General features: G+C 40.0%; 1 protein-coding gene across 2 annotated transcripts in view; it reads left to right on the forward strand.

Annotated features, from left to right (window-relative positions):
- The first annotated feature begins 73 nt into the window (after positions 1 to 73).
- LOC115220900 (centromere protein N-B-like) overlaps positions 74 to 25,669 on the forward strand; it is a 28,239-nt gene continuing 2,643 nt past the window's right edge. Inside the window, exons 1-8 of one of the 2 annotated variants that reach the window (XM_029791099.2) lie at positions 74 to 450; positions 3,516 to 3,561; positions 4,948 to 5,004; positions 6,267 to 6,340; positions 12,533 to 12,706; positions 16,971 to 17,072; positions 20,853 to 20,895; positions 24,625 to 24,755. In XM_029791099.2, coding sequence (XP_029646959.1) covers positions 253 to 450; positions 3,516 to 3,561; positions 4,948 to 5,004; positions 6,267 to 6,340; positions 12,533 to 12,706; positions 16,971 to 17,072; positions 20,853 to 20,895; positions 24,625 to 24,755 — 825 coding nt within the window. In that variant the 5' untranslated portion in view covers positions 74 to 252. Of the gene's footprint in view, positions 451 to 3,515; positions 3,562 to 4,947; positions 5,012 to 6,266; positions 6,341 to 12,532; positions 12,707 to 16,970; positions 17,073 to 20,852; positions 20,896 to 24,624; positions 24,756 to 25,669 lie in introns of both variants that reach the window. The other variant, XM_029791100.2, reaches the window with a different exon arrangement.

The raw sequence follows: 25,669 nt of genomic DNA on the forward strand, positions 1-25,669 counted from the left end.
ACACAAATTAAATTTAAATGTTGAAGTGAATCGAACGACTTTTTGTGTGTTTCTTAAATGGCTTATAAACACCTTCCACGCTGCAATTGTTTTCGTTCCAGCACAACGATCTCAGATCAGGTCACTTGCTATGCAAGTACATCTCCGTAAAGTTGATATCGGTTGTGATCACGTGACAAGGTACCCGGATGTAATCATTAGCGCCGCCGCCATATTCAAATCCCAATTATTTATTTTTTCCCCTCAAAAGAGATGAAAATTGCTTTTCCTTCTTTATCCGATTTACCTCTGACATGTTTGCGAGTCACTTTAATGCGATGTAAATCTGTAGATTTGCATCCACTTTTAGAAAGATGGAATTATTTACCAAGTTCCGTCCTTCTCAACTGGAAAACTCTTCCTCACGGAATGAAATCTCTGATTGTTTCGGAAGTTATGAAACTTTGTCAGGTTTAAAACTCTTTCCTTTTCTTTCTATAAATTACTACTTTTATATAAATATAAAGTAAAAAAATCGGCGATCTTTCGTCTCTAGTAGACCTTTCCGTCAATTTCCGTAAAAAATTTTTTTTTTTTACATATGGGCTTGCGGGAACTTTTGAAGTAATATACATACATATACACACAACGAGTAAAAAATTTCAGTTATCTCTTTCTTTCACACACACTAACAGAAGCACTTCACTTACACAACATACTTTCTGTCTCCCACACCCCATCAAACACACACATGTACATCAATGCTCCCATGCACGGTAACTTCAAAAGAACTTCCCTCGTCATACAATCGCTTTCTCTTAGTCTCTTTCGCTCTCATTACTTCAAAAGTTCCCGCAAGCCCATATGTAACAAAAAATAAATTTTTTTACGGAAATCGACGGAAAGGTCTACTAGAGACGAAAGATTGCCAACTTTTTAAAATCTTAATTATTTTGTATTTAGAAACATCATCTTTTCTTTAACTTGCTCGACCTTTCCTAATCAAATGTATTATTAATTATTCGCTAATTAATTATATTGATGAGAGTTAAGGAGGGAATATAATGCTCTGACATTATATCCTATAACATTTTTTAAAACAATATTCATAGCATTCAGTTAATCACTATACATATCCATCATTTTCTGTTAAAATGTCTTATTGACGAGTTTCATTTCTTCACTTCCCTGAAGAGAAGATTACATTGTTTTACACCATTTTATTCCTTTGAAATAATACCAGTGTATATTACTGCATACCTCACCCGCCTTCTCTCCAGGGAGGAGAGTTTTAGCTGTTTCAGCCTTTCCCAGTTGCTGAGCAGTTGCAAAGGGACGATCTTTGTGAATCTTCTCTGTTGAGTGACCACAGCTGTGAGCAGTAATCCAGGCCGCTGCGGACGAATGTCCTCCTGAAGGCCATCATGGTTTCCTTATCTCTGGTTCTGAATGTTCTCAGGATCCATCCAGCCAGTCGTCTGCACTTTGTTGCCATCCTGGTAATGTCGATACCCAGGTCCCTCACTGATTTAGGCTCTGGGATTGAAATTCCCTGTGGACCAGTGTAGCCTGTAAGTTTCAAATTCAGTTTTGGATGCTGGTAGTGCAGGGCTTGGAATTTTTCAGCATTAAACTGCATATTATTATCCTCAGCCCATCTGTAAATTGAGTCCAACTCCTGCTGCAGATGTCCAACATCGCTGGGGTTCTGTATTTTCTACAAGACTTTCGTATCGTCTGCGTAGCTTACAAGGGTGGCTATCCAGGTACTTGCGGGCATATCAGAGAGGGCCACTATGAAAAGCATTGGCCTCAAGACAGTTCCCCGTGGAACACTGCTCACTATTTGTGTTTTCATAGAGGTGGCTCCATTGGCCACTACTGCCTGACTCCTATCTTTCAGAAAGTCATGTAACCACTCTCCAAGTTTTCCAGCCATGCCGAGGTCACACAATTTGTGGCATATCATACCATGATCCACCTTGTCAAAAGCTTTTGCAAAATCAAGGTATATTACGTTCACATTTGAGTTGTTGAGTAACTGCCTCAACACCCAGTCATAATGTTGTAAGAGCTGGGTCAGGCAGTTCCTATCTGGTCGAAAGCCATGCTGGGTATTGGTGAGGTTGAGCAGGGACTCCACCTGTGCTTACTTGCAATGAGTCATTCCTGAGAGTATGAGACCTTCGGGCCATTTGACGTTGGGAAAGTTGAAATCAGGTTAAACTATAAGAAAAATTTCCGCATGTTGTCCTCAATGCATTCGTCAAGCATGAAGGACACTGGAAAACTAGTTGCAGATGGTAATCTGATAATGAAACCAAGTGTGGTTGTTTTATACAATGAAGGGATGGGCAGGATCAATCACTCAGATCAGCTGGCATTGACAGAAAATCGGTTGGAAAATTTGAGAAATGGTATAAAAAAAATTTTCTTGTATATTGTTGACAAGTGCATCTTCATTTCCCGTTTGATTTGGCAGATGCCTGGAGGTGTTGGGGGATGGATTGAAATTTGAAGTTTGCTATTCTTTGAAATTATGGAAGTGTCAGGTCTGCCAAGATACCGAACACGTGGACATGATGATGCTGGATACTCTTCTCACCGCTTAGTGAAGGGACACGGGCATTTTCTAAGATTGCTTGCCCTCATCATAAAGAAAAGTACAGCAAAGATGTTGTGTGTGCAAAGTGAAAGGGAAACGAAAGGAGACCATATATTTTTTGTTCTGATTGTAATATGCAGATGTGCATGGTGCCATGTTTTGAGACATGTCACACCAAAGTTAATTTTTGAATTAACTTGCGCAATGGGATTGTATAAAGCAAATAGATGACATTTGTCTGACTTGTGCTGTCAATTGATCTACTCCTGCAGAAATACCACATCAGTGTTCTGCACTGTGACATAAGTTTAAGTAAATAAACAACGCCTGCTTTGAAGCAATTGATGTAAATATGTGTTACTGTTATCTCACACTAAGTTTTGACCTCAATCAGCATGATTACCATGGCAGTACACGGGCTACCTAATGCACCACTGCCGTAAAGTGGTCAGCTAACCTAAAGTTCTATGTATAAAAACTTAAGCAGCAGTACCTGGTACATGCCTCACAAACTTTTGAGACTTTGATTCCTCATTTCATGGGTTTACCTGGCATATTCTGTTAGAAATATAGCCAGCCTTTGTAACTCACCATTCCTTCAATAGATAGTCATCTTGGCTTTTAGTAATTATTCTCATATCCTTCCATACTGAAGGTTGATAGCCATAGTTCCACATGTTTATCAGTAATGTTAAATTGTCACTTTTAATTAGTTCAGTTAAAAAAAGGTAACTTTTGAATTCACTTTTTGTTTTGTTTAGAGGGCCTGAACGTTTCCACTATAATTTAGATGACAATTGTTATAAATCTAATTAATTTGTTTTCTCAATATGTATTGTACATGAGAGATATTTTTTTCTGAGCTATAGCTCATAATTCCTTGTGCATATTATATATGACTGTGTATTCATGTGTAATTTTTGATTTTCAGCAAATGCAAATTAAGTTAGAAGATGCTGCCTTATTAGATTTGATGTGTAAGTAATATATATTTTTTATATCCCTCTTTTGAAATTCTAGTTTCAATAGTATAAATCAGTTATATTATTGTCTTATATAACTATTTATATGCATGCAGTGTACCAACCATTGCTTCACCATACTCCAAGTGCTGAATTAAGCGATTGCACCCATTCTTTCCCAGAAATGTGGTCCACTAAAGACTTCTCTCTGACAGTTTATGCTTGAAATTGATATAAATGAACAGTAATTTAAGTTAAACATCATCATCATCGTTTAGTGTCCGCTTTCCATGCTAGCATGGGTTGGACGGTTCAACTGGGGTCCAGGAAGCCAGAAGGTTGCACCAGGCCCAGTCTGATCTAGCAATGTTTCTACGGATGGATGCCCTTCCTAACGCCAACCACTCCATGAGTGTAGTGGATGCTTTTTACGTGCCACCGGCACAGGTGCCAGATAAGGCTGGCAAACAGCCACGATTGGACGGTGCTTTTTACATGCCACCGACACGGGGGCCAGGTGAGGCTGGCAACGGCCACGATCGGATGGTGTTTTTTATGTGCCACCGGCACGAGGCCAGTCGGGTCGGCGCTGGCAACAGCCACGTTCAAATGGTTCTCTTACGTACCACCGGCACTGGTATCACAGCTGCAATTTCCATTGATATTGATTGATTTCGATTTTCACTCGCCTCAACAGGTCTTCACAAGTAGAGTTTTGTGTCCCAAGAAGGAAAGGTATACCTAAGTGGACTGGCTACATCCCATGTAGAGGCCACGGGTTATGGTCTCACTTGTCTGCCGGGTCTTCTGATGCACAGCTTACTTCCAAAGGTCTCGGTCTCTAGTCATTTCCTCGGTGAGACCTAAAGTTCGAAGGTCGTGCTTCACCACCTCGTCCCAGGTTTTCCTGGGTTCCCAGGTTAGAATGTCACAGGAAGGAATCAGAAGACGGATTCTTTAAGCTGAGCCAATCAATAGGAGAGTTAGGGGTAGACCAAGAATGAGATGGCTGGATGATATCCATGCTCTCAGTTGGTCACATTTTGGAATCCAGGCATAATCACAGTTGCTTCTGATAGGATACTATGGAGAAGGTGCCTGAGGACTGTACCCAACAACCTTCCCAGGTATAATGGGTGGTGAAGATGCATAGATGTGTGTGTGTATCAAGTGAGGGAGAGCTTCATAAGAACAGGACTTGAAAAGTATTCAGCTACATTTATATGTTTATATCTATATGGAATAACTAATCTTTTGAAAAAATATTTTTCTTATATTTCAGAATAGACTTTAGATTGTATTGAATTTCAATTTTTGTTGTTATAAGGATTTTCATCTCTCTCTCTCTCTCTCTCACTCTCTCTCTCTCACTCTCTCTCTCTCTCTTTCTTTTTTGGTCAGATCACCAAATGAATGGAACAGGCACTTGGAAAGTTTATAAAATGGTTGAAGAACTTGGTATGTGGTATGTTAGTAAATTGGACAGTTTTACAGATTTTTTTTCTACTCTGGCTCAGTTGGTGAATAGTTATTATACTGTTAGTCCGTTGCCAGCCTCGCCTGGCCCCCGTGCCGGTAGCACGTAAAAGCACCATCCGTTCGTGTCCGTTGCCAGCCTCGCCTGGCCCCCGTGCCGGTGGCACGTAAAAACACCATCCATTCGTGGCCGTTTGCCAGCTCTGTCTGGCACCTGTGCAGGTGGCACGTAAAAAGCACCCACTACACTCATGGAGTGGTTGGCGTTAGGAAGGGCATCCAGCCGTAGAAACACTGCCAGATCAGACTGGGCCTGATGCAGCCTTCCGGCTTCACAGACCCCAGTTAAACCATCCAACCCATGCTAGCATGGAAAGCGGACGCTAAACGATGTTGATGATGATGATGAATGTTAGGTGAAAGATTTTGGTGGTCATATCCTAATAGTCAATATATTGTTCCAAGCAAGGACCCTTGCTCTACTGGCTTTTATCTTGCTGAACTAGTTACCATTCCACATAGTATGTGTGATTAATGTTCAGCATAAATTAGTAGGTACTTACAGTTATTAAATAAAATAAAACATAAAAAACAGTAACAAAACTGTAAGGATCTGTAGTTGTAAGTTAACATTGCTTGTAGGAAATGCTGAATTTCTGTAATTCATGTTCATAGTTTGGAAGATAAAATGTGATTTTTAGAGGTGTGTTAAATTACTTCAGATGAAAGCATGGCAGAAATTGTGGAATATGTAATGTATTTGTAGAAATCATAAAACATCAAACTGCTTTGTTATATTTGATTTCACTCTGTATGCTCTGTATTGGAATTCCACCTGAATTAAGTTTTCTTTTCACCCTTCTGGGGTTCATAAAGTAAAGTACCAGTCAAATACTATGATCATTTTAATCAATTGTTCCCATATGCAGCAGGCTAGAGTGGTGGAGCCCAAATTCCTGCCTAACCTTGGGGTTACAGCAAGGAGGTGAAACGCTTGTTGAAATACACTGTTGACACCAATGTTATTTGTAACACCCTACATTACTCCCAGTACAAATTACCCCCTCCATTTTCTTATTCATGCACCCACACACACAGTTAGCCACTTTGTGAACTAATATTTATCTATTTTACTTCTGCCTTTTGAGTTGTTCTAAGTCACAATGATATATATTTTTTTTGAGACTAATGAACATTTTCAGATATAGTTAAACTAACTGCAACCTTTTCTCCCCTAATTTTAGACAAGGACAAGGTCCTAAATGCTGATAGCCTGCAACAATCACTTTACCAAAGCCTTTCCAAGTTGTATAATACTGTAAGTTTAAGTTTATATAAATTCTAACACAGCATTTTACTTTGATGTTATTATTATGCAAAAGTTATTATTGTGAAGGCGCATGGCTCAGTGGTTAGAGCGTCGAGCTTACGATCGTGAGGTTGTGAGCTCGAATCCCGGACCGGGCTGCGTATTGTGTTCTTGAGCAAGGCACTTTATTTCACGTTGCTCCAGTTCACTCAGCTGTAGAAATGAGTTGCGACGTCATTGGTGCCAAGCTGTATCGACCTTTGTCTTTCCCTTGGATAACACAGGTGGCGTGGAGAGGGGAGGCCGGTATGCATGGGCGACTGCTGGTCTTCCATAAACAACCTTGCCCGGACTTGTGTCTCGGAGGGTAACTTTCTAGGTGCAATCCCATGGTCTGTGTCGTGACCGAAGGGGGTCTCCGAATTATTATGCAAAAGTTATTATGTGCTAATTTAGTGAGCAATGATATTATCCTGAAATTTGGTGTCGGGTTTCCTCAAATTTCAAGAATCTTTCTTAGTATTATTGTAAAACACAGGATAGTACTTTTGTCAGTTGACAATGTGTGTCAATCCCAATAACCTTGGCCCCTACCTGGAACGTAGTCAGTGCACCTATGCATACCTTCCTTCTTGGGACACATAACTCTACTTGTGAAGACCTGTTGAGGCAAGTGAAAATGGACAAAATCAAAAGCAAACTCGATGAACATTAATGGAATTTGTAGTTTTGTGGTGGCACATACGAAAACCATCCGAACGTGGCCGTAGCCAGTACCGCATTGACTGGCCTCTGTGCCGGTGGCACGTAAAAAACACCATCCGAGCGTGGCCGTTCGCCAGCCTCGTCTGGCACCTGTGTCGGTGGCACATAAAATCACCCACTACACTCTCGGAGTGGTTGGCATTAGGAAGGGCATCCAGCTGTAGAAACACTGCCAGATCTGACTGGCCTGGTGCAGCCTTCGGGCTTCCCAGACCCCAGTTGAACCATCCAACCCTTGCTAGCATGGAAAGCGGACGTTAAACGATGATAATGATGATGATGTAGCAGTTTTGGTACTGTGTCAAGTGCATTAATTGCCACAGAAACAGTTTCCATCCTTGTGTTCCACATTCCCTTCATCTCTTTGGCTAGATCATGATATTTTTTAATTTTCTCAGTTTCCATTATATCCACTCTGTGCCGTATGTGATTGCAAAGTTTATGATTTTACACTGTCTATCATTTATGTACCCCACAGTCATTTCTAGTCTCCTGGACCTTGTTAGTATGTTGGTGGTACAAGATGTGAATGGTAGCAAAGGTGGTACATTTAGACTGGAGGCCGTTTATGCCTTGATGGGCTGTAAGGCCAGATTTCTTCATATATCTAGAAACTTTCCTGAGAATAACTTGTACTTTAGTGCTAGTGGGGGACTAGAATTGTATTTTGCACACACAGGACGACAGTGTGGAGTTAGTGCCGAGCAGAAGGTGCAAAAGCCTCATAAACCTGCATGGAAACTTCCAGCTGTTTGACAGATAACAATTGGATTTTCCTGATGTACAAGTGTGGACGTGGCACAACCTCAATGGATCATCCAGATCATATGTAGATAGAGTGGTGGTAGGAGTGGCTGTGTGGTAAGTAGCTTCTTTACCAACCACATGGTTCCAGGTTCAGTCCTACTGCGTGACACCTTGGGCAAGTGTCTTCTATTATAGCCTCGGGCCAACCAAAGCCTTGTGAGTGGATTTGGTAGGCGGAAACTGAAAGAAGCCAGTCGTATATATGTAGGTATATATATATATATATATATATATATATATATATATATATATATATATATATATATATATATATATGTATGTTTGTGTGTCTGTTTGTCCCCCTAGCATTGCTTGACAACCGATGCTGGTGTGTTTATGTCCCCGTTACTTAGCAGTTTGGCAAAAGAGACCGATAGAATAAGTACTGGGCTTACAGAGAATAAGTCCCGGGGTCGAGTTGCTCGATTAAATGTGGTGCTCCAGCATGGCTGCAGTCAAATGACTGAAACAAGTAAAAGAGTAAAAAGAGAGAGAGAGAGTATTTGTAAGGTCAGTAGATAGAGATAACGTAAGTTGTCCCCAATTCAAATTAGTTGTCTACAAACCACAAATTTGTTATTTGCACAGTCAATTTAGATCTGGTTACTAGAAGTTGAATGTGTCCTTTCTGGCACTCAAAGACCACAGGGACCAGATTAGTGAACTAGTTATGTGGCAGTTGGTGGCAGCAGTTGTCAACAACTGGTTGTGGATCATACTGAAGAAGGTGATTGGAGATAGTTGATTGCATTTAGCAAAGAGCCAGCAATAGAAAGAAATAGATAAGAGGGAGAATGAGTTAACAGGCTAGAAGAGGCGATCAGTAAAGGCATTGTGATCGATGTGCTAGCAGTGAGAATAGCCCATGACCATTTCTTTGATCTCAAACATGAAGGCAGCGTTGTCAGAGCTAAAGCCTGTGCACTCCAGCACAAATGAATTAAAGCTGTTCGTTGGGCCTGAATGGCGGAGATGCAACATGGAAGCAAAACTATGATGAGCAGATCAGGATGGGCATGTACGTGCTACTTGATTCCAAGCAGATGTGTTTGGCTTTCCAGCACCACTTTGTGTGGTTGTTTGGAAAGGATGATGGCTTGACGATGGTAACAGAGTTTAGTTCATGCCTAGGTGGCCTATTGCAGTTCTTGGCAGCAGATGTGAGGTTCTGTGGAAGGCCTGGAATACGGAAGGTGATGAGTGATTGCACAAGTTACAAATCACCTGGTTTGAATTGTCTGCCCTATGAAGTCTATGAGATGCCAGATTTGTTTGACTGCCACTTGGGAGATGTCTACCATCACTGGCAACACAATGGGATGATTCTTAGTGCTGTTAGCCAGGGTGTGGTAATGCTACTGGGGAAGGACATCTTCATCATCATCATTTAACGTCTGTTTTTCATACTGGCATGGTTGGATGGTTTGACAGGAGCTGACCAACTGTTCTTTTACTTGTTTCAGTCATTTGACTGCAGCCATTCTGGAGCACCGCCTTTACTTGAAACACACCAACATTGGTTGTCAAGTAATGGTGGGGGAACTAACACAGACGCATATACATATATACGATGGGCTTCCTTCAGTTTCCAACTAGCAAATCCACTCAAGGCTTTGATCAGCCTGAAGCTATAGTAGAAGAGACTTGCCCAAGGTGCCATGCAGTAGGACTGAACTGGAACCATGCAGTTGGGAAGCAAGCGTCTTACCACAAAGCCACACCTGTGCCTATGTATACTTAATTGTTCTTAAACTTTTAAGTTTGACTGAATTTTCAAATATGTTGTTTATATAAAGTTCTCTAGTTTTGTGTAAAGTATTGAAAGTGCATGTGGGAAGTAGGATAAGATATTGGCAGAGGGGTGCATTTGGGTGTATGTAGAAAGGAAGAATGAAGGCAGTTGTTAAAGCAAACTGATAGGACCCCAGAAAGCTTAGGTTTTGCTGAAGTCAAAGTTGATAGTTTATTTTGTCAAGGTTCTCTTACATAGCTTTCTTATTTCATCTGCTTGTGGGAAGCAAAAAAAATTAGAAGAAAAGTGGGTTTAGCAGATATTGAAATTTTAGCTATTGGAATCAGAATCGAAATCGATCAATGGAAATTGCAGCTGAGTTACCAGTTCCGGTGGCACGTAAGAGAACCATCCGAACGTGGCCATTGCCAGCGCCGCCCCGACTGGCCTCGTGCCGGTGGCACGTAAAAAGCGCCATCCGTTTGTGGCCGTTGCCAGCCTCGCCTGGCCCCCATGCAGGTGGCACATAAAAAAGCACCATCCGATCATGGCCATTTGCCAGTCTCGTCTGGCACGTAAAAAGCACCCACTACACTCACGGAGTGGTTGGTGTTAGGAAGGGCATCTAGCCGTAGAAACATTGCCAGATCAAACTGGGCCTGGTGCAGCCTTCTGGCTTCCCAGACCCCAGTTGAACTGTCTAACCCATGCTAGCATGGAAAGCGGACGCTAAATGATGATGATGATGGAATGCTGATAATCATTTCAGTTGAAGCATGAGAAATAGAAGATATCAGTGAACTTTTGAAATCTGCTTTGCCACAAACTAAAATGCATGGTTGTAAGTTGAGCTATATGGGGTCCGATCAATAAATATCCAGATTTTTGCCATAGTAACAAAGCAAAAGCATGCAGAGTAATGCTGCTTGGCACAGATTGACCTTGAACTCTGCTGTGCATGTGCACTATGTTTTAACGTTCTAGCTCACTTCCGCTGTTTACAGCAATGCTTGGAAGTAATGTTTGACCATCGCACTGACCATGACAGAGAAGGTTGAGCAGAGAGTCTGCATCAAATTTTGCCCAACGGCAAAGTTTTCATCATTCTTGACTCAATCAAGGAGATCTTGTGCAACTGAAACCCAAGTGTCTTTTTGGTCAGCTGAAAGCTGTTTTGGCACAAATCTTCGATGATAATGGACTGAACTGAACCATGACTAATCTGCACTTCCTCTGATAACTCACAGATGGTGATTTGATGATTTCCCCTCTCAGCTGCATGCATATCTGCAATGTTTTTTTCTGTCTTGCTAGTTGTGGGTCTCCCAGAACGTCTGTCACTAGCAATATTTTTTCGGCCATCTTGGAAATGTCTGAACCACTCGTACCCTTGTGTGTGGCTCATACACTCCTCTCCATACACTTCAGACACTCCTCTCCATACACTTTCTGCAACTTTGCGTAGGCCTCTGAACAGGTATCGCTATGACAACTTTTTCTGTCATGGACAATGTGACAATCACATGCTACACACCTTCCTTCCAAGCACTGCTGTAAACAGGAGAAGTGAGCTAGAACGTTAAAACTTAGTGCACATGCACAGCAGAGTTCAAGGCCAATCTGTGCCAAGTGGCTTCACTCTGCGTGCTTTAGCTTCGTTACTATGGCAACAGTTCGGATACTTATTGATCAGACTCCATATAAGAGAACTTATAAGTGGAACAATGTTTGTTAGTCCTTTATAGCTTTTCTACAGACTTTTTTTATGACAGAAGCTTAACCTTCCCTAAATAATCGAATATTAATTGATGGACAGGTCAGTTTGAAATTTAAAAGACCATTTCTAAGAAGATTAGATGTAAGTTACATTTAGTGCTATGAAATGGTAAAAGAATGCATGTAAAACACTGCAGTACTCTTGTGATTTTACTTTTTTTCTTTTTCATTGTTTATAGTCTCTTAATTCATTCCAACTAACTTTATTAGATATGGAAAATAAGATCTGAGGTGTGTTGCTGTGGACAGGTTAAATTTTGAAAATTTCAACATTTTATGTGAATCAGCAAATGGTTCTTATCACTGAATGCTTTTCTTACTAGTGAGTTCTTGCATGGAAATAGAATTAGAATGGGTTATCTACAGAAGCCTAACAGAGTAGATTTAAGGTTCAAACACATGATCATGGCATTAAACCCCACAATAATATTTAGTAATAGTTAAGAAAACATCATATTGCACAATTCATTTAGATGTCATTTTCATATTAAATATTGCACTACACTTCACAGTAGAAGCCACTTTATCTCCAAATAGAATTTGATTAAAATAATCCATACATTGTCTGCATTTATTGAATTACTCTTTTACTCTCTTTTACTTGTTTCAGTCATTTGACTGCAGCCATGCTGGAGCACCGCCTTTAGTCGAGCAAATCGACCCCGGGACTTATTCTTTGTAAGACCAGTACTTATTCTATTGGCCTCTTTTGCCGAACCGCTAAGTGACGGGGACGTAAACACACCAGCATCGGTTGTCAAGCAATGCTAGGGGGACAAACACAGACACACAAACACACACACACACATATATATATATATATATACGTATATACGACAGGCTTCTTTCAGTTTCCGTCTACCAAATCCACTCACAAGGCATTGGTCGGCCCGGGGCCATAGCAGAAGACACTTGCCCAAGATGCCACGCAGTGGGACTGAACCCAGAACCATGTGGTTGGTTAGCAAGCTACTTACCACACAGCCACTCCTGCGCCTGAATGTTTATTTTCCATAATTTAATTACTCTGTGTGTGTGTGTGTAATATTCATATTCCTGGGAGTTACCAGTTCATATTTTGTTGGACTCATTTTTATGGATTTTCTCTTCATCTTTTTCAGAGTGTTACTGTGAACATCTTTGATGGAGCTTTGTGGTGTAGAATTATGATTACTGAGTACAATTCTAGCAGAAATATGTATCAGTTGAATATATCGTTTTTAGTTTATTATCCAACATTACCAATAATCATAGTGAAATACCTTAAAGATCCCCTCCTTGGCGTTGTGATGGAGGTAAGAGAGATTTCCTTATATATTGACTGTTAATGACCTCCATGTAATCTTTTCTTTTTTTTATGAAATTTTAAGAATTTGCAAGTTCAGGTGGTTATTCATCAGATCTCTTGTGACTCTAATATAAACTTTTAGATTTCAAAATTACTACAAAATTACCATTAGTTTTTCATTTCCCGTCTTATCAAGTTAACCCTTTTGTTACCAACCCGGCTGAAACCGGCTCTGACTCTGTAGTACAAATGTTTTGTTTTCATAGGCTTTAAATTAAAATCATCCACCAAACCTTAGTCACAATTTATGTTCCTAATACAAGCTGAATGGTAACTAAGTTATTTTACTAAATCTTTTGTTATATACTCTTTACTCTCTTTACTCTTTTACTTGTTTCAGTCATTTTGACTGCGGCCATGCTGGAGCACTGCCTTTAATCGAGTAAATCGACCCAGGACTTATTCTTTGTAAGCCTAGTACTTATTCTATCGGTCTCTTTTGCCGAACCGCTAAGTAACAGGGACATAAACACACCAGCATCGGTTGTCAAGCAATGCTAGGGGTACAAACACAGACACAAACACACACACACGCATATATATATATACATATATACGACGGGCTTCTTTCAGTTTCCGTCTACCAAATCCACTCAAAAGGCTTTGGTTGGCCTGAGGCTATAGTGGAAGACACTTGCCCTAGGTGCCACGCAGTGGGACTGAATCTGGAACCATGTGGTTGGTAAACAAGCTACTTACCACACAGCCACTCCTGCGCCTAATAGTTAAAAGAAACACAGTGCATCTTAAAATAAATACAGTAACGAAAGGGTTAAATAAATCTACGGCTATGCATCAGAATTATAGACATTTTTGCATTACCTTCTTTCAAAATCATTCACTCTTCAGCTTTCTCAATTGACTTAATTTTGATTGTTGTTGTATTACTACAGCACGCATTCTTTTGTGACTAAACATTCTCTCAAGATTGGTTTTCCTTTTTGAAAGAAAATTTTCACGTTCTTCTTACTTTTCATTGATGTTGAGTTTAATATTGCCAGACCAGCTTCAACTGCTGAGACAGATTTGAAATATATAAATCATCATCATCATCATCGTTTAACATCCGTTCTCCATGCTAGCATGGGTTGGACGGTTCGACCAGGAATCTGGGAAGCCAGGAGGCTGCACCAGGCTCCAGTCTGATCTGGCAGTGTTTCTACAGCTGGATGCCCTTCCTAACACCAACCACTCCGTGAGTGTAGTGGGTGCTTTTTACGCGCCACCGGCACAGGGGCCAGACAAGGCTGGCAACGGCTACGATTCGGATGATGCTTTTTACGTGCCACCGGCACGGAAGCCAGTCTGGGCGGCGCTGGCATCGGCCACATTCAGATGGTGCTTTTTATCTTATAATTAATGGCTTCTTGGCTTTTAACTCTTGCTTGATGGGGGCTGGGGTCATACTGAGTTAGTGGTCCAAGGTATCATCTTGCATAGAGCCAACCAGGTCGAATCTCAAGACACTAAGCCTTACAAAGGAGATAAGGGACCAAAATATCTGGCACCTTGCTGTACACTAGAAGACCTGCCCATCACAGCAGAATTGATATTCTAAACCACCTTAATGCTTGTCTGTGAGGGACTCTGCCCCATGCCCACCTACACTCTCTCTGCTTTGTCAACCACTTCCCCCACCTTTCATCCCCTAACACCCATCACCTGAGAGCAGAATAGGTGTATACTACATCCCCTTGCTTTCCCAGTTACCTTCTCTACCCTGAACCACTTCAATTTCCTATTATTTTCCCCCACCTGTTGTCTCCACCAATCCACTCCTTCCTGGGCCTTCTCTTCCCAGTGTTGTTCTCCATCAACACCTCACTTATCAGCTATCACCATCAATGCCCTCACATATTTATTGCAGCCCCCACACTCAAGCCATTCCTGTATTTCACTTTATCATTTGCCTCAGTCATCTGTATCCTTCCGCAACTGCCCCAGGGAGAAAAATTCAAACAATTATGGAGAATATTCTGCCTGAAATCGATCAACATCAATGGAAATTGTAGCTGTGATACAAGTGCCAGTGACACGTAAGAGAACCATCCGAACGTGGCCGTTGCCAGTGCCGCCCCGACTGGCCTCCGTGCCGGTGGCACGTAAAAAGCACCATCCGATTGTGGCCGTTTGCCAGCCTCGTCTGGCACGTAAAAAGCACCCACTACACTCATGGAGTGGTTGGCGTTAGGAAGGGCATCCAGCTGTAGAAACACTGCCAGATCAGACTGGGCCTAGCGCAGCCTACTGGCTCCCCAGACCCCAGTTGAACCGTCCAACCCATGCTAGCATGGAAAACGGACATTAAACGATGATGATGATAATTGTAGAAAAGAAGCAAAACAAGATTTGAACAACCAGCACAAGAACTACATGAGACAGTTCCATTGCAGACAGCCAGTATGGGTATGGCAATTTCGAAAGGAATATTTAGTGTGATCACCTGGTATAGTTAAAAAGCAATTTAGAAAAGTTATTTATGAAATTTAAGTGGATAAGCAAATCTGGAGAAGACATAATAATCAACTGTGGAAAAGAGAAATAACTTCCAGCGCCGCCCCGACTGGCTCCTGTGCCGGTGGCACATAAAAAGACCATCCGAACGTTGCCAGCGCCGCCTTGGCTGGCACGTTAAAAGCTTCAACCGATCGTGACCGATGCCGGACCCCCCCTGGCACCTGTGCAGGTGGCACGTAAAAGCACCCACTACACTCGCGGAGTGGTTAGCGTTAGGAAGGGCATCCAGCCGTAGAAACTCTGCCAGATCGGACTGGAGCCTGGAGCAGCCCCTGGCTTCCCAGACCCCGGTCGAACCGTCCAACCCGTGCTAGCCCGGAAAACGGACGTTAAACGATGATGATGAATAGAAATCAAAGAAGCAAGATATACCTGCACATTCTGCTGGAAGAATTCAATGGATCTTTATCACAGGAACATGCTCAAAAGAATGATTTTCAATGTCAAGCTCAATGAAGTTCTACTTGAATTCACCAAAAGCCAAAAAGGGGTCATTTTAGATTCACACAAAAAGTCCTATGACAGAGGAATTTAATGTTTTTTTGTTGAAAGGGAAGGTGTTGGGGGATAAGATGACCAATAGTTATTTTGCAACAATCAAAATCAAATCATATATCAGAAAGCAGTGGTTAAGTGAACCATCCGTTCGTGTCCGTTGCCAGCCTCGCCTGGCCCCCGTGCCGGTGACACGTAAAAGCACCATTTGCTCGTGGCCGTTTGCCAGCTCTGTCTGGCCCCGTGTCGGTGGCACATAAAAGCACCATCCGTTCGTGGCCGTTTGCCAGCTCTGTCTGGCACCTGTGCGGGTGGCACGTAAAAAGCACCCACTACACTCACGGAGTGGTTGGCGTTAGGAAGGCCATCCAGCCGTAGAAACACTGCCAGATCTGACTGGGCCTGATGAACCCTTCCGGCTTCACAGACCCCAGTTGAACCGTCCAACCCATGCTAGCATGGAAAGCGGACGCTAAATGATGATGATGTAAACATGGCATTCAACCTGTTGTATTCCTGCAAGTCAGTCTTTTTTCCAGGTGTGCATTCTCACCTGGGATTTTTGTCTGGTGGACAGCTTTGTTTTGCTGGTTATTATAACTCTTATGCAAGTAAAACAAGTTTCGGATCTTTTTGCTTTGACCGGCAGATTTTTAAAATAATTTCTTTGTAACTAAACACTTTTAAACTTCGTATACTGGTAGAATGTGTTTATAAAACATCTTTTTCTCTTGGCTTTCTTGAGAAAATTCTGTAGTTTGTAAGCTATTTCTTGTTTATTTTCTTGCATTTCTGCAATTTCAACAAATCAATGATGTCTATTGAGGTGATTTCAATATCTCCGGAGCGTTGTCAACAACAATAATTTCCGGTGTCATGAAATTGTCCCTTTTACTTAGCCATGCTAATATGGAAAGTGGACGTTAAATGATGATGATGATGATGATGAAGGTGATAAATGGTTTGTTCTACCATTTGTGATTAAGGAGTAATATAAAATATAGTTTATAAACGGGAAGAAAACTATTTTGATGAATTTGCTGAGGCTGAGCTTCTATTTTGCAGGAGTGTGAATGGAATTTTATATTTTTTACAGATACATGTCTTTTTTATGTTAGTTTTAAATAATAAAAATATATCATGTTATATGTTTATATTTATCACTCATATATTATAACTACTTTCATTCTATTTTCCAGGAAATTTTGGATTTTATGGGATTTTCTGATTACAAAAGAATGCAGTTAAGTGGCAAGGATGTCAGTTCATTGGCTACAATGGCTTTGAATAACTTTTCTAAGGTAATTTTTCATGATGTAGAATATCATAATTTTACATAAATGATTTTATTATTTCAGTGAGAGTAGTGAGATGACAGAATTGTTAGAACATTTTCACTTTTTACATTCTAAGTACTTATTGAATTGAAGCAGAGCTTTCAGTAGGGGCTGCTTGCAGCCTATGTCAATCTCTGCAAGGCATTTGAATTAGTGGACAGGGATATCCTATGGAGCATACTGAAGTTGTGAGGTATACCTCCTTAACTGAATGGGCTGATGACCTTATACATCGGAACAGTAAGTGCAGTTTGAATTGAGGGTTCAACATCTGACAGTTTGACCTCCAGTTAGATCTGTTGTCTGTCAGAGTTGCGTTTTGGCTCTCACTCTGTTCAACCCACATGGATTGAATACTTAGCAGAAAGGTGACTTGATCCAAGTTGTGGTGCATTAATTGGTAAAACTGGGATTACAAGCCTAGAATTTGCTGGTGATGCAGTTGTTCTTGCTGAACCTCTGGATATCTTAAGGAGCACTCTCCTTTCACTGAGTGAGGAAGTAGAACCATTTGGCCTTAGAGTCTCTTGGTGAAGACAAAGATCCAGTCCTTCATTGGCTTCTTGGAGGAATCCATCTCGTCTGTCTCTGTTGAGATTTATAGTGGCATTAGTTGCAAATTTAAAAAGACTTGGATGACCTGATGCAGTTGCGAACTCATTGGGCAAGGCTGTATGACGCTGCCGATATCTGTGCAGGAGGACAAAGAGGTTCAGGTCTTTAAGCTTTTGGTCCTCCCTGAAGACTTGGACATGATCTGGGGCCCTTAGGAAATGTCTGCACTGCTTTGATACTAGGAGTCTTCTCATGGTTATAGGTTACCATTAGCCAGATTTTGTATCCAACCAATCACTCTCACTCAGAAACTTTACCCTGATCTTTATCTCTGTCTTCTCACCATCTACACTGGATATCTCTCTTTCCTCCCACCACCACTACTTGATGTCTCTTCTCCCCACTGCTCCTCCTCACTGGGCTGTTCCCTATATACTACCTGCACTCTTCCTCTCTCTCTCTCTCTCTCTCTCTCTCTCGGGACATATGCAACTAACTCAGTTGCCCTTTGTTACACACATTTATACATTTTTTTGTATGTAATCTATTTTTTCATAATATCATCATTATCATCATCATCATTTAGCGTCCGTTTTCCATGCTAGCATGGGTTGGACGGTTCAACTGGGGTCTGTGAAGCTGGAAGGCTTCATCAGGCCCAGTCAGATCTGGCAGTGTTTCTATGGCTAAATGCCCTTCCTAACGCCAACCACTCCGTGAGTGTACTTAGATATACATCTCTCACCTATTCTAAATATTACTACTTCTATTATTATTATCATAATTAATTATTACCAATCTATTTGATATTTTTAATTTTTATTTTTTTTACTGTTGATATACGTAAACATTCTTTTATATTTTTCCATGACTATTTTTTGCCCTTATATATCTTTTTTATTTTTATTTCCTTTATTATCTTTTCCCCCTTCCCTCTTTTTTTTAATCTTTCTTATACGTAATCTATTCCATTTATATAATATGTATTTATTTTTTAGAAAATACTTCCTCCCTTGACTATCCCATTTAAAACAAAATTTTTTTGTGTCTCACAAATCTACCTCTATTAACCAAAATCTTACAGATTGTATATGTTTATATGTACAGCGAAATAGAATTGAACCAGCCAGGATCCCTGGTCTGGTGGTACGTAAAAAGCACTATCCGACTCGTGGCCGATGCCAGCGCCGTCTCGACTGGCTTCCGTGCCGGTGGCACATAAAATACGCCAATCCGACCATGGCTGTTGCCAGCCTTGCCCGGCAAGCACCCACTACACTCACGGAGTGGTTGGCGTTAGGAAGGGCATCCAGCTGTAGAAACATTGCCAGATAAGACTGGAGCCTGGTGCAGCCTTCTGGCTTCCCAGATCCCCGGTCGAACCGTCCAACCCATGCTAACATGGAAAACGGACATTAAACAATGATGATGAATTGTTTTGGTGTTGGAGAAGACTTTGGCAGACTCCATGCACAGTGAGGCTCACCAATGGAGAAGTTCTTAAGCAGATAAGGCCGAAAATGTTGCTAGAAGCTGGGATCACCAAGCGCAGAATGGCATATTTCGGTCATATTATGCGGAGAGAATCCCTGGAGAAGGACATCATGCTCAGAATGGTCAGTGGCAAGAGAGGAAGAGGCCGACCAAGAACCCACTGGCTTGACACCATCAGGAGTGATACCGGAATGGACATGGCCAATCTGAAGGAAGACCTGACAGGAGGACACTGATCCAAAGACTGACCGGGAGTCGACTTCGACTGAGCGGTTAGAGAGAGAGAGAGAGAGAGAGAGAGTCTGTATGATTTAATTAAGTTCATTTAAGGTGTTGCTTCAGTACAATTGTCATCAAAAGTTTTAAGGAACCTAGTTTGTTGCCTACTGTAATTCACTACACATCCTACACTATCCGAATCATGGCCGAAGCCAGTGCCGCCTCGACTGGCTTCCATGCCGGTGGCACGTAAAATGCACCAATCCGACCGTGGCCATTGCCAGCCTCGCCTGCCACCTGTGCAGGTGGCACATAAAAAGCACCCACTACACTCACGGAGTGGTTGGCGTTAGGAAGGGCATCCAGCTGTAGAAACATTGCCAGATAAGACTGGAGCCTGGTGCAGCCTTCTGGCTTCCCAGATCCCCAGTCGAACCGTCCAACCCATGCTAGCATGGAGAACGGACGTTAAACGATGATGATGATCCTATCCCTTCATATTCTATCAACCAGTAACGCATTTTCACATTTTGTAAAATTTTAGATCACTAATGCAACATCATGATAAGATTGTGTGTCTCTTGGTCCAGATAACATAAAAAGTATTTGGGCAGAAAAATAGTAGAAACACAAGTAACCACATTAGAGGAATAACTATTGCACCTTGACTGCATCCGCCTTAGTTGTACCAGCCACAAGTACTTGGAATCTTACAGAACAGTGTGTAGAATGTAACCTGTCCAAACTGCTATACTATAAGACCAGATATGATTTCTGGAACATGTATGTTTGGCTTCTAGTAATTCAGCTCACACGGTATATTACATAGGTTCCATCCTATGGAACCTATATAATAGGTGGAACCTACACTCGCCTCCTTATGAGAGCTCAAAATCTCTCGTGAAGCGTCATCCAACCAAAATGCAAATATATGGGAAATTACCACCTGTGTCATCTGTTGTGAAAGGTAGGAGAGTCCAGTTTGCTGGATATTGTTGTAGAGCTGGAAACGAGGTAATTTCTACTCTTCTCCTCTGGAAGCCATCTACTCGCAATACCAGAGGGCGCACACTCTCCTACCCTGATGTAATCTCCAGGGATACAGGCATCCAGCAACAGGACCTCCGTAATGCTATGATGGACCGTGAAATCTGGTGTAGCATGGTAAATTCCATTGTCTCGACTACGGTCGAACAATGATGATGATGATGATGATATTACATAGATCAGGAGCTGGTGTTATTACAGTATTACGAGTGTGCTTGCAATTGGGGCATATGGAAGGCTGTTGTTATCATTTTTTCCTCTCTTTCTGTTTCATTTTTTTTCTTTCTTTCTTTCCTTACTCAGTGTGGGAAAAAAATTAAAAAGGAAAATTGTTAGACTGAAAATGAGTGGTCCACATTCAAAACATTATTATACATTATTCACATGTTTGAATTGTTTCATATGACCATGTATTTATATATTTTTCAGACAAAATCATCTGTACTTTTGAAGCACCGCAAAAAAAGAAAAGGTTTGTTTTATAGTTGCTTTCAGTATTTTAACATCTGTCTTTAATTTGAAGTATATGTATCATGGTATTCTGAAGAAATTCACAAAAAAAACCTTAAAAGATATATGACTTTTTTTTTTTGGTTTTGGTTTTCATATTACACATTTAACCCTTTCAATACCAACCCGGCTGAAACCTGCTCTGGCTCGGTAGTACAAATGTCTTGTTTTCATAGGTTTAAAATTAAAAACTTCCATCAAACCTTTGTCACAATTTATGTTCCTAACACTAGCTTAATGATGACTAAGTTATTTTACTAAATTCTTTGTTATATTTCAAATTAATTGAAAGAAACACAGAGCATCTCAAAATAAATACGGTAATGAAAGGGTTAATGTAAATGTATTGCTCACAATTTCTAACAACATTCAGCTTAGATTGGTCATATATACCATCATCATCATCATGCTAATAATTTTGTTCTTTTATTCAAGCTGTTCCTACGTGCCTTATCTACAATAAACCAGTTATTTTGAATGAGGACTTGCCTCATGTAGGAACCACAAAAATTTTTAAACTGTAGCACATTTTTTTTATCAGGAGTAATGAATTAATGCTTCTACTTATAAAAACTGGTTTTTGAATCAATATATATTGTCCCAGTTTAGGTTCATTTCATTCGTTCCTGCTATCACTGTACTATGAACTGTCAAACAGTTATCATGTGGAGGGTAGGATCCTGTTGAACCACCCATCCTATGCCAGCATGGAAAGCAAATGTAAAGTGATGATATCTACATACACACACAAACACGCACAGGGACTCCTACAACTAGTTATTTTGAATATTCTTTCAGCCTACATTTTCAGCATGGATACTTTATTGCTACCACATTTATTTTTTGTCTGACCTTCTAGCATTTAAGCTGACTGTATCCAGCCTTAATATTCTACTAGTTTTATATTTAAATTGGCCAGATCCAGCCTCTCACACCTACCCTGCAATGTCATTCTAAAAATAAGCAATCACATCTTTGAAATCTCAAAGCTACAAGATAATAAATACAGAATTAACTTTAAAAAATGTGAACAAACAAGCATTACATTTGACAAGATAATCTGACGGCGCAGGAGTGGCTGTGTGGTAAGTAGCTTTCTAACCAACCACATGGTTCCGGGTTCAGTCCCACTGCATGGAATCTTGGGCAAGTGTCTTCTGCTATAGCCCCGGAAACTGAAAGAAGCCTGTCGTATATATGTATATATATATATATATATATGTGTGTGTGTATGTGTTTCTGTCTTTGTTACCCTAGCATTGTTTGACAACCGATGCTGGTGTGTTTACGTCACCGTCACTTAGCGGTTCAGCAAAAAGAGACCGATAGAATAAGTACTGGGCTTACAAAAAATAAGTCCCGGGGTCAATTTGCTTGACTAAAGGCGGTGCTCCAGCATGGCCGCAGTCAAATGACTGAAACAAGTAAAAAAGAAAGAGATGCCAAATGGTTAATTTATTCTGTTGCATATTCTGATTGCTTATTCCTTTTACCCACTTCTTTGCTAAGAATATACCTGTTGCTTGTATTTTATCCATTATCCAACCAAAATAATTGCTCTTGTATTCCTTGGGTCTCCACCCCAAATCTCTCTATATATAAACGGCAGTTTGTCTGTCTGTGAGTCTGTCAGGTTGTACCCTCACCCTGACCACGGCTTTCAACCGATTCTGATGAAATTTGACACACACATAGCCCAATGTCATAATTCAAAACTAACACAGCGAAAATTTTGAAAAGTTGCCCCAGGTCTAAAAAAAAACGATAAATTCGACATGGGGTCGAGAATCTAAGCTTTTTATATGCAACACATTTTCTGTCTAGGGGACACAACTCGACCTTTTTATCGCCCAAAGGGACAGCTAGGAATATTGTATACACAGAAGTATTTGAGTGAAGAGAAGACATTGCAACCTACACATGCGCCTTCGTTCCCTAGAGGGAAAGGACTAGATTGGGATTAGTCGTTGCCTACTAGGGGCTCTTACATACCCGGGCAACGCTGGGCTATGCTGCTAGTATTCTATACAATACACATTGACTTTCACTTGAGCCTCTCAACTTACTTTCCATAGTATTGAGGCTGATAGAGACAGTTTTTAGGTCATAGTACTAATATTAAATATCTGTATGAATTTTTGAAAATATTTAAATGTAATTTCTATTTAACTGTTTTTGGAAAGCATCCAAAAAGAAACATTTTGTTACCTTATTTGTGAAATTGGGATGAATATTTTAGAAAATATGAGAACTTGAATGGTCAGTGAATTTGTTGAAATTTTGCCTTAATGACCTAAACGAATAAGTAGTCGTATTTGTGATAATTGAAGTGATAATCATGTTCAAATTACACAAATTAATCGTGATCGTGGTATAGCAGTTGCCTATTTGTTTTCAGGTTCTTGAGAGGAAAACTTCTTTTTTTTGGCATTCTTTTAATATTTATGTGAAGCCTATTTTGTTACATGTAACAAACAGCCAATTTTGCTGTGTTTTCAGGTCTAGCTAAATCCAAAAGTTCTAGCCAAAGGGACTTCAGTCTTGGCACATTTGTAGTAGGTATAGAACTAAATAAATCCTGATATTTTGGGACATGACATCATTTCAATAAAATTTTAATGAACTATTATAAATGTTGATACCACAATAGAGAGAAGCAGTTTGAACACGAAAAAACAAATTTTTTACTTTATCATTTTCATGTCAAAATATATTTTTTCCATGGAAAATTATGTATCATTTGAAAGCATTGGATATGAACTTGATTCTTATATCATTTTAAGTAAAATCCAACAGTTGCATATCATGTCAGGGTCCTTCAGACACCCTGATATTTTCATGCATTTTCAAAGTGTGTCCCGCTTTTTTGTCTGCTGAACAGTAGCCCTCATTCTAGTTCGGTGCATTTGAGTGCCATAACTCAAGTTGTGTTAAGAATCATATACACATATTGAGGAATATTTTAGCTTTATTTTGATATAAAATTAATTTTCACTTAGAAAAAGAACATAATTTCTTCAAGATGTTTATACCACGAGGAAGAAAAATTTCTTGCTAAATCATCATGGTCATTGCTGATTCTGGCCTTGGTATGGCAAAAAAATGCAAAGTGAAGAAAGAGGGTGGTATGCTGACGTTTTTTTGCATGTGATTAACACATATTGACACAACTTGTCAAACTGTGTGGCACTCTATTATGATACCTACTAATATAGCTGATATTAGTTCAATTGATGCTATTGTTATCATAAAATAGTTTGATGCCAATGGGTTGAGATGTTTATGATTGGAATCTCCTAGAAGAGTGGACTGTTTTTATTGTTGCACTATTATGCATTAGAATGTTGTTTTTTCTTTCTTTTTTTTTTGTTGTTTTTTTTTTCTTTTCTCTTTATCAGAACAATGCTCCATCATTCATGCATATCATGAAACTGATTAATTTGCCCATTAAACTCTTCTGGAAATATTTGAAATTTTGTGGAAAAAGTTGCATAGTTTTGTGAAAGAATACATCCTTTTGCAACCCATCTTATCTATTACCAACCTTCTTGTCTTGTTTTCTGTTACATCAATAATAATGACCAGAACTTGGAGATTGGAGTATGTGACTATTGTTGGTCAAATACTTAATTTTTTTCTTGTAATGTGTTTTATTACTATGTATTTTATCCTTAAATATGTATTTCTTTAGTAACTGACATATGGGAAGGTGATGACAGAATTGTTTCTGAGCAGAAAAATCATAAAGAAAGAAAAGAAGAAATAATAGAAACCTTCCTTGGTCAAGAAGAAGTACCAATTTTAGAAAATATTAATATTTCAGTAAGTATTAAAATGCAATTTTTGTGTTTCATGGTATCAAGTTCATGACTTTTTAAACATTTTATTTCATTGTATCTCTTATACTTCTCTCTGTTTAAGAATATTTTTATGAGGGATACATACACACAATGTTTCATCTACAAAACTTCTTGAATTTTCTCAAAGGAAAGTGAAATGACTTACAGACTATTGATTCCACAGTTACTGGTGACTTAGTAGAAAGCTAAACCAAAAACTGGGGGAAAAGAACGAGAATAGAAAAGATTTTTATTTTGTCTCAAGTTTTTATTTTTGTACAAGGAAAATTGTAAATATGAATCTTTGGAAATGAATACTTGAATCTATGATTTGACAGTGCTTTGAATGTAGGTAAAATAATTATAGTTGATTACACACTGCTTTGGGTACAGATCAAATCAGGTGTGGAGTCTTGTGATGGTGCTGTATTCACCATTTGTTGGTATATTCCTGGGTTCTCCTGGGAAACTTGTTGAGCAGAGTCCCCATCTCCACAATATGTGTCCTCATCTTCCATGATCATGTGGCATGTGGTTGACCAATATGAGCTATCAACCCAGCCAGACGCTCAGTGAAGAGAACATGGGCAGCAGGAAAATCATGCCACATGACCAAACAGTGTGTGGCTGGCATTCTTGAATGACACAAGCAACAGGATGCATCTCATTTTCTGAGTAGAGTCATTGGTTGGTACCGAGACGTTTTGCAAGATTGTGGTTATTTGGGTACACTTCATACATATATGTATATTTTGCATTTGTGTGTGTGTGTCATCATCATTTAACGTGTTCTCCATATTGGCATGGGCTGGATGGACATTAAATTATGATGATACACACACACCTAGAGAAGAAGTGTGTAGATAAAATAATTATACTCTGGCACTATACCATCTC

Source organism: Octopus sinensis, linkage group LG17 (assembly GCF_006345805.1).
Source record: "Octopus sinensis linkage group LG17, ASM634580v1, whole genome shotgun sequence".
Classification (NCBI taxonomy): Eukaryota; Metazoa; Mollusca; class Cephalopoda; order Octopoda; family Octopodidae; genus Octopus; species Octopus sinensis.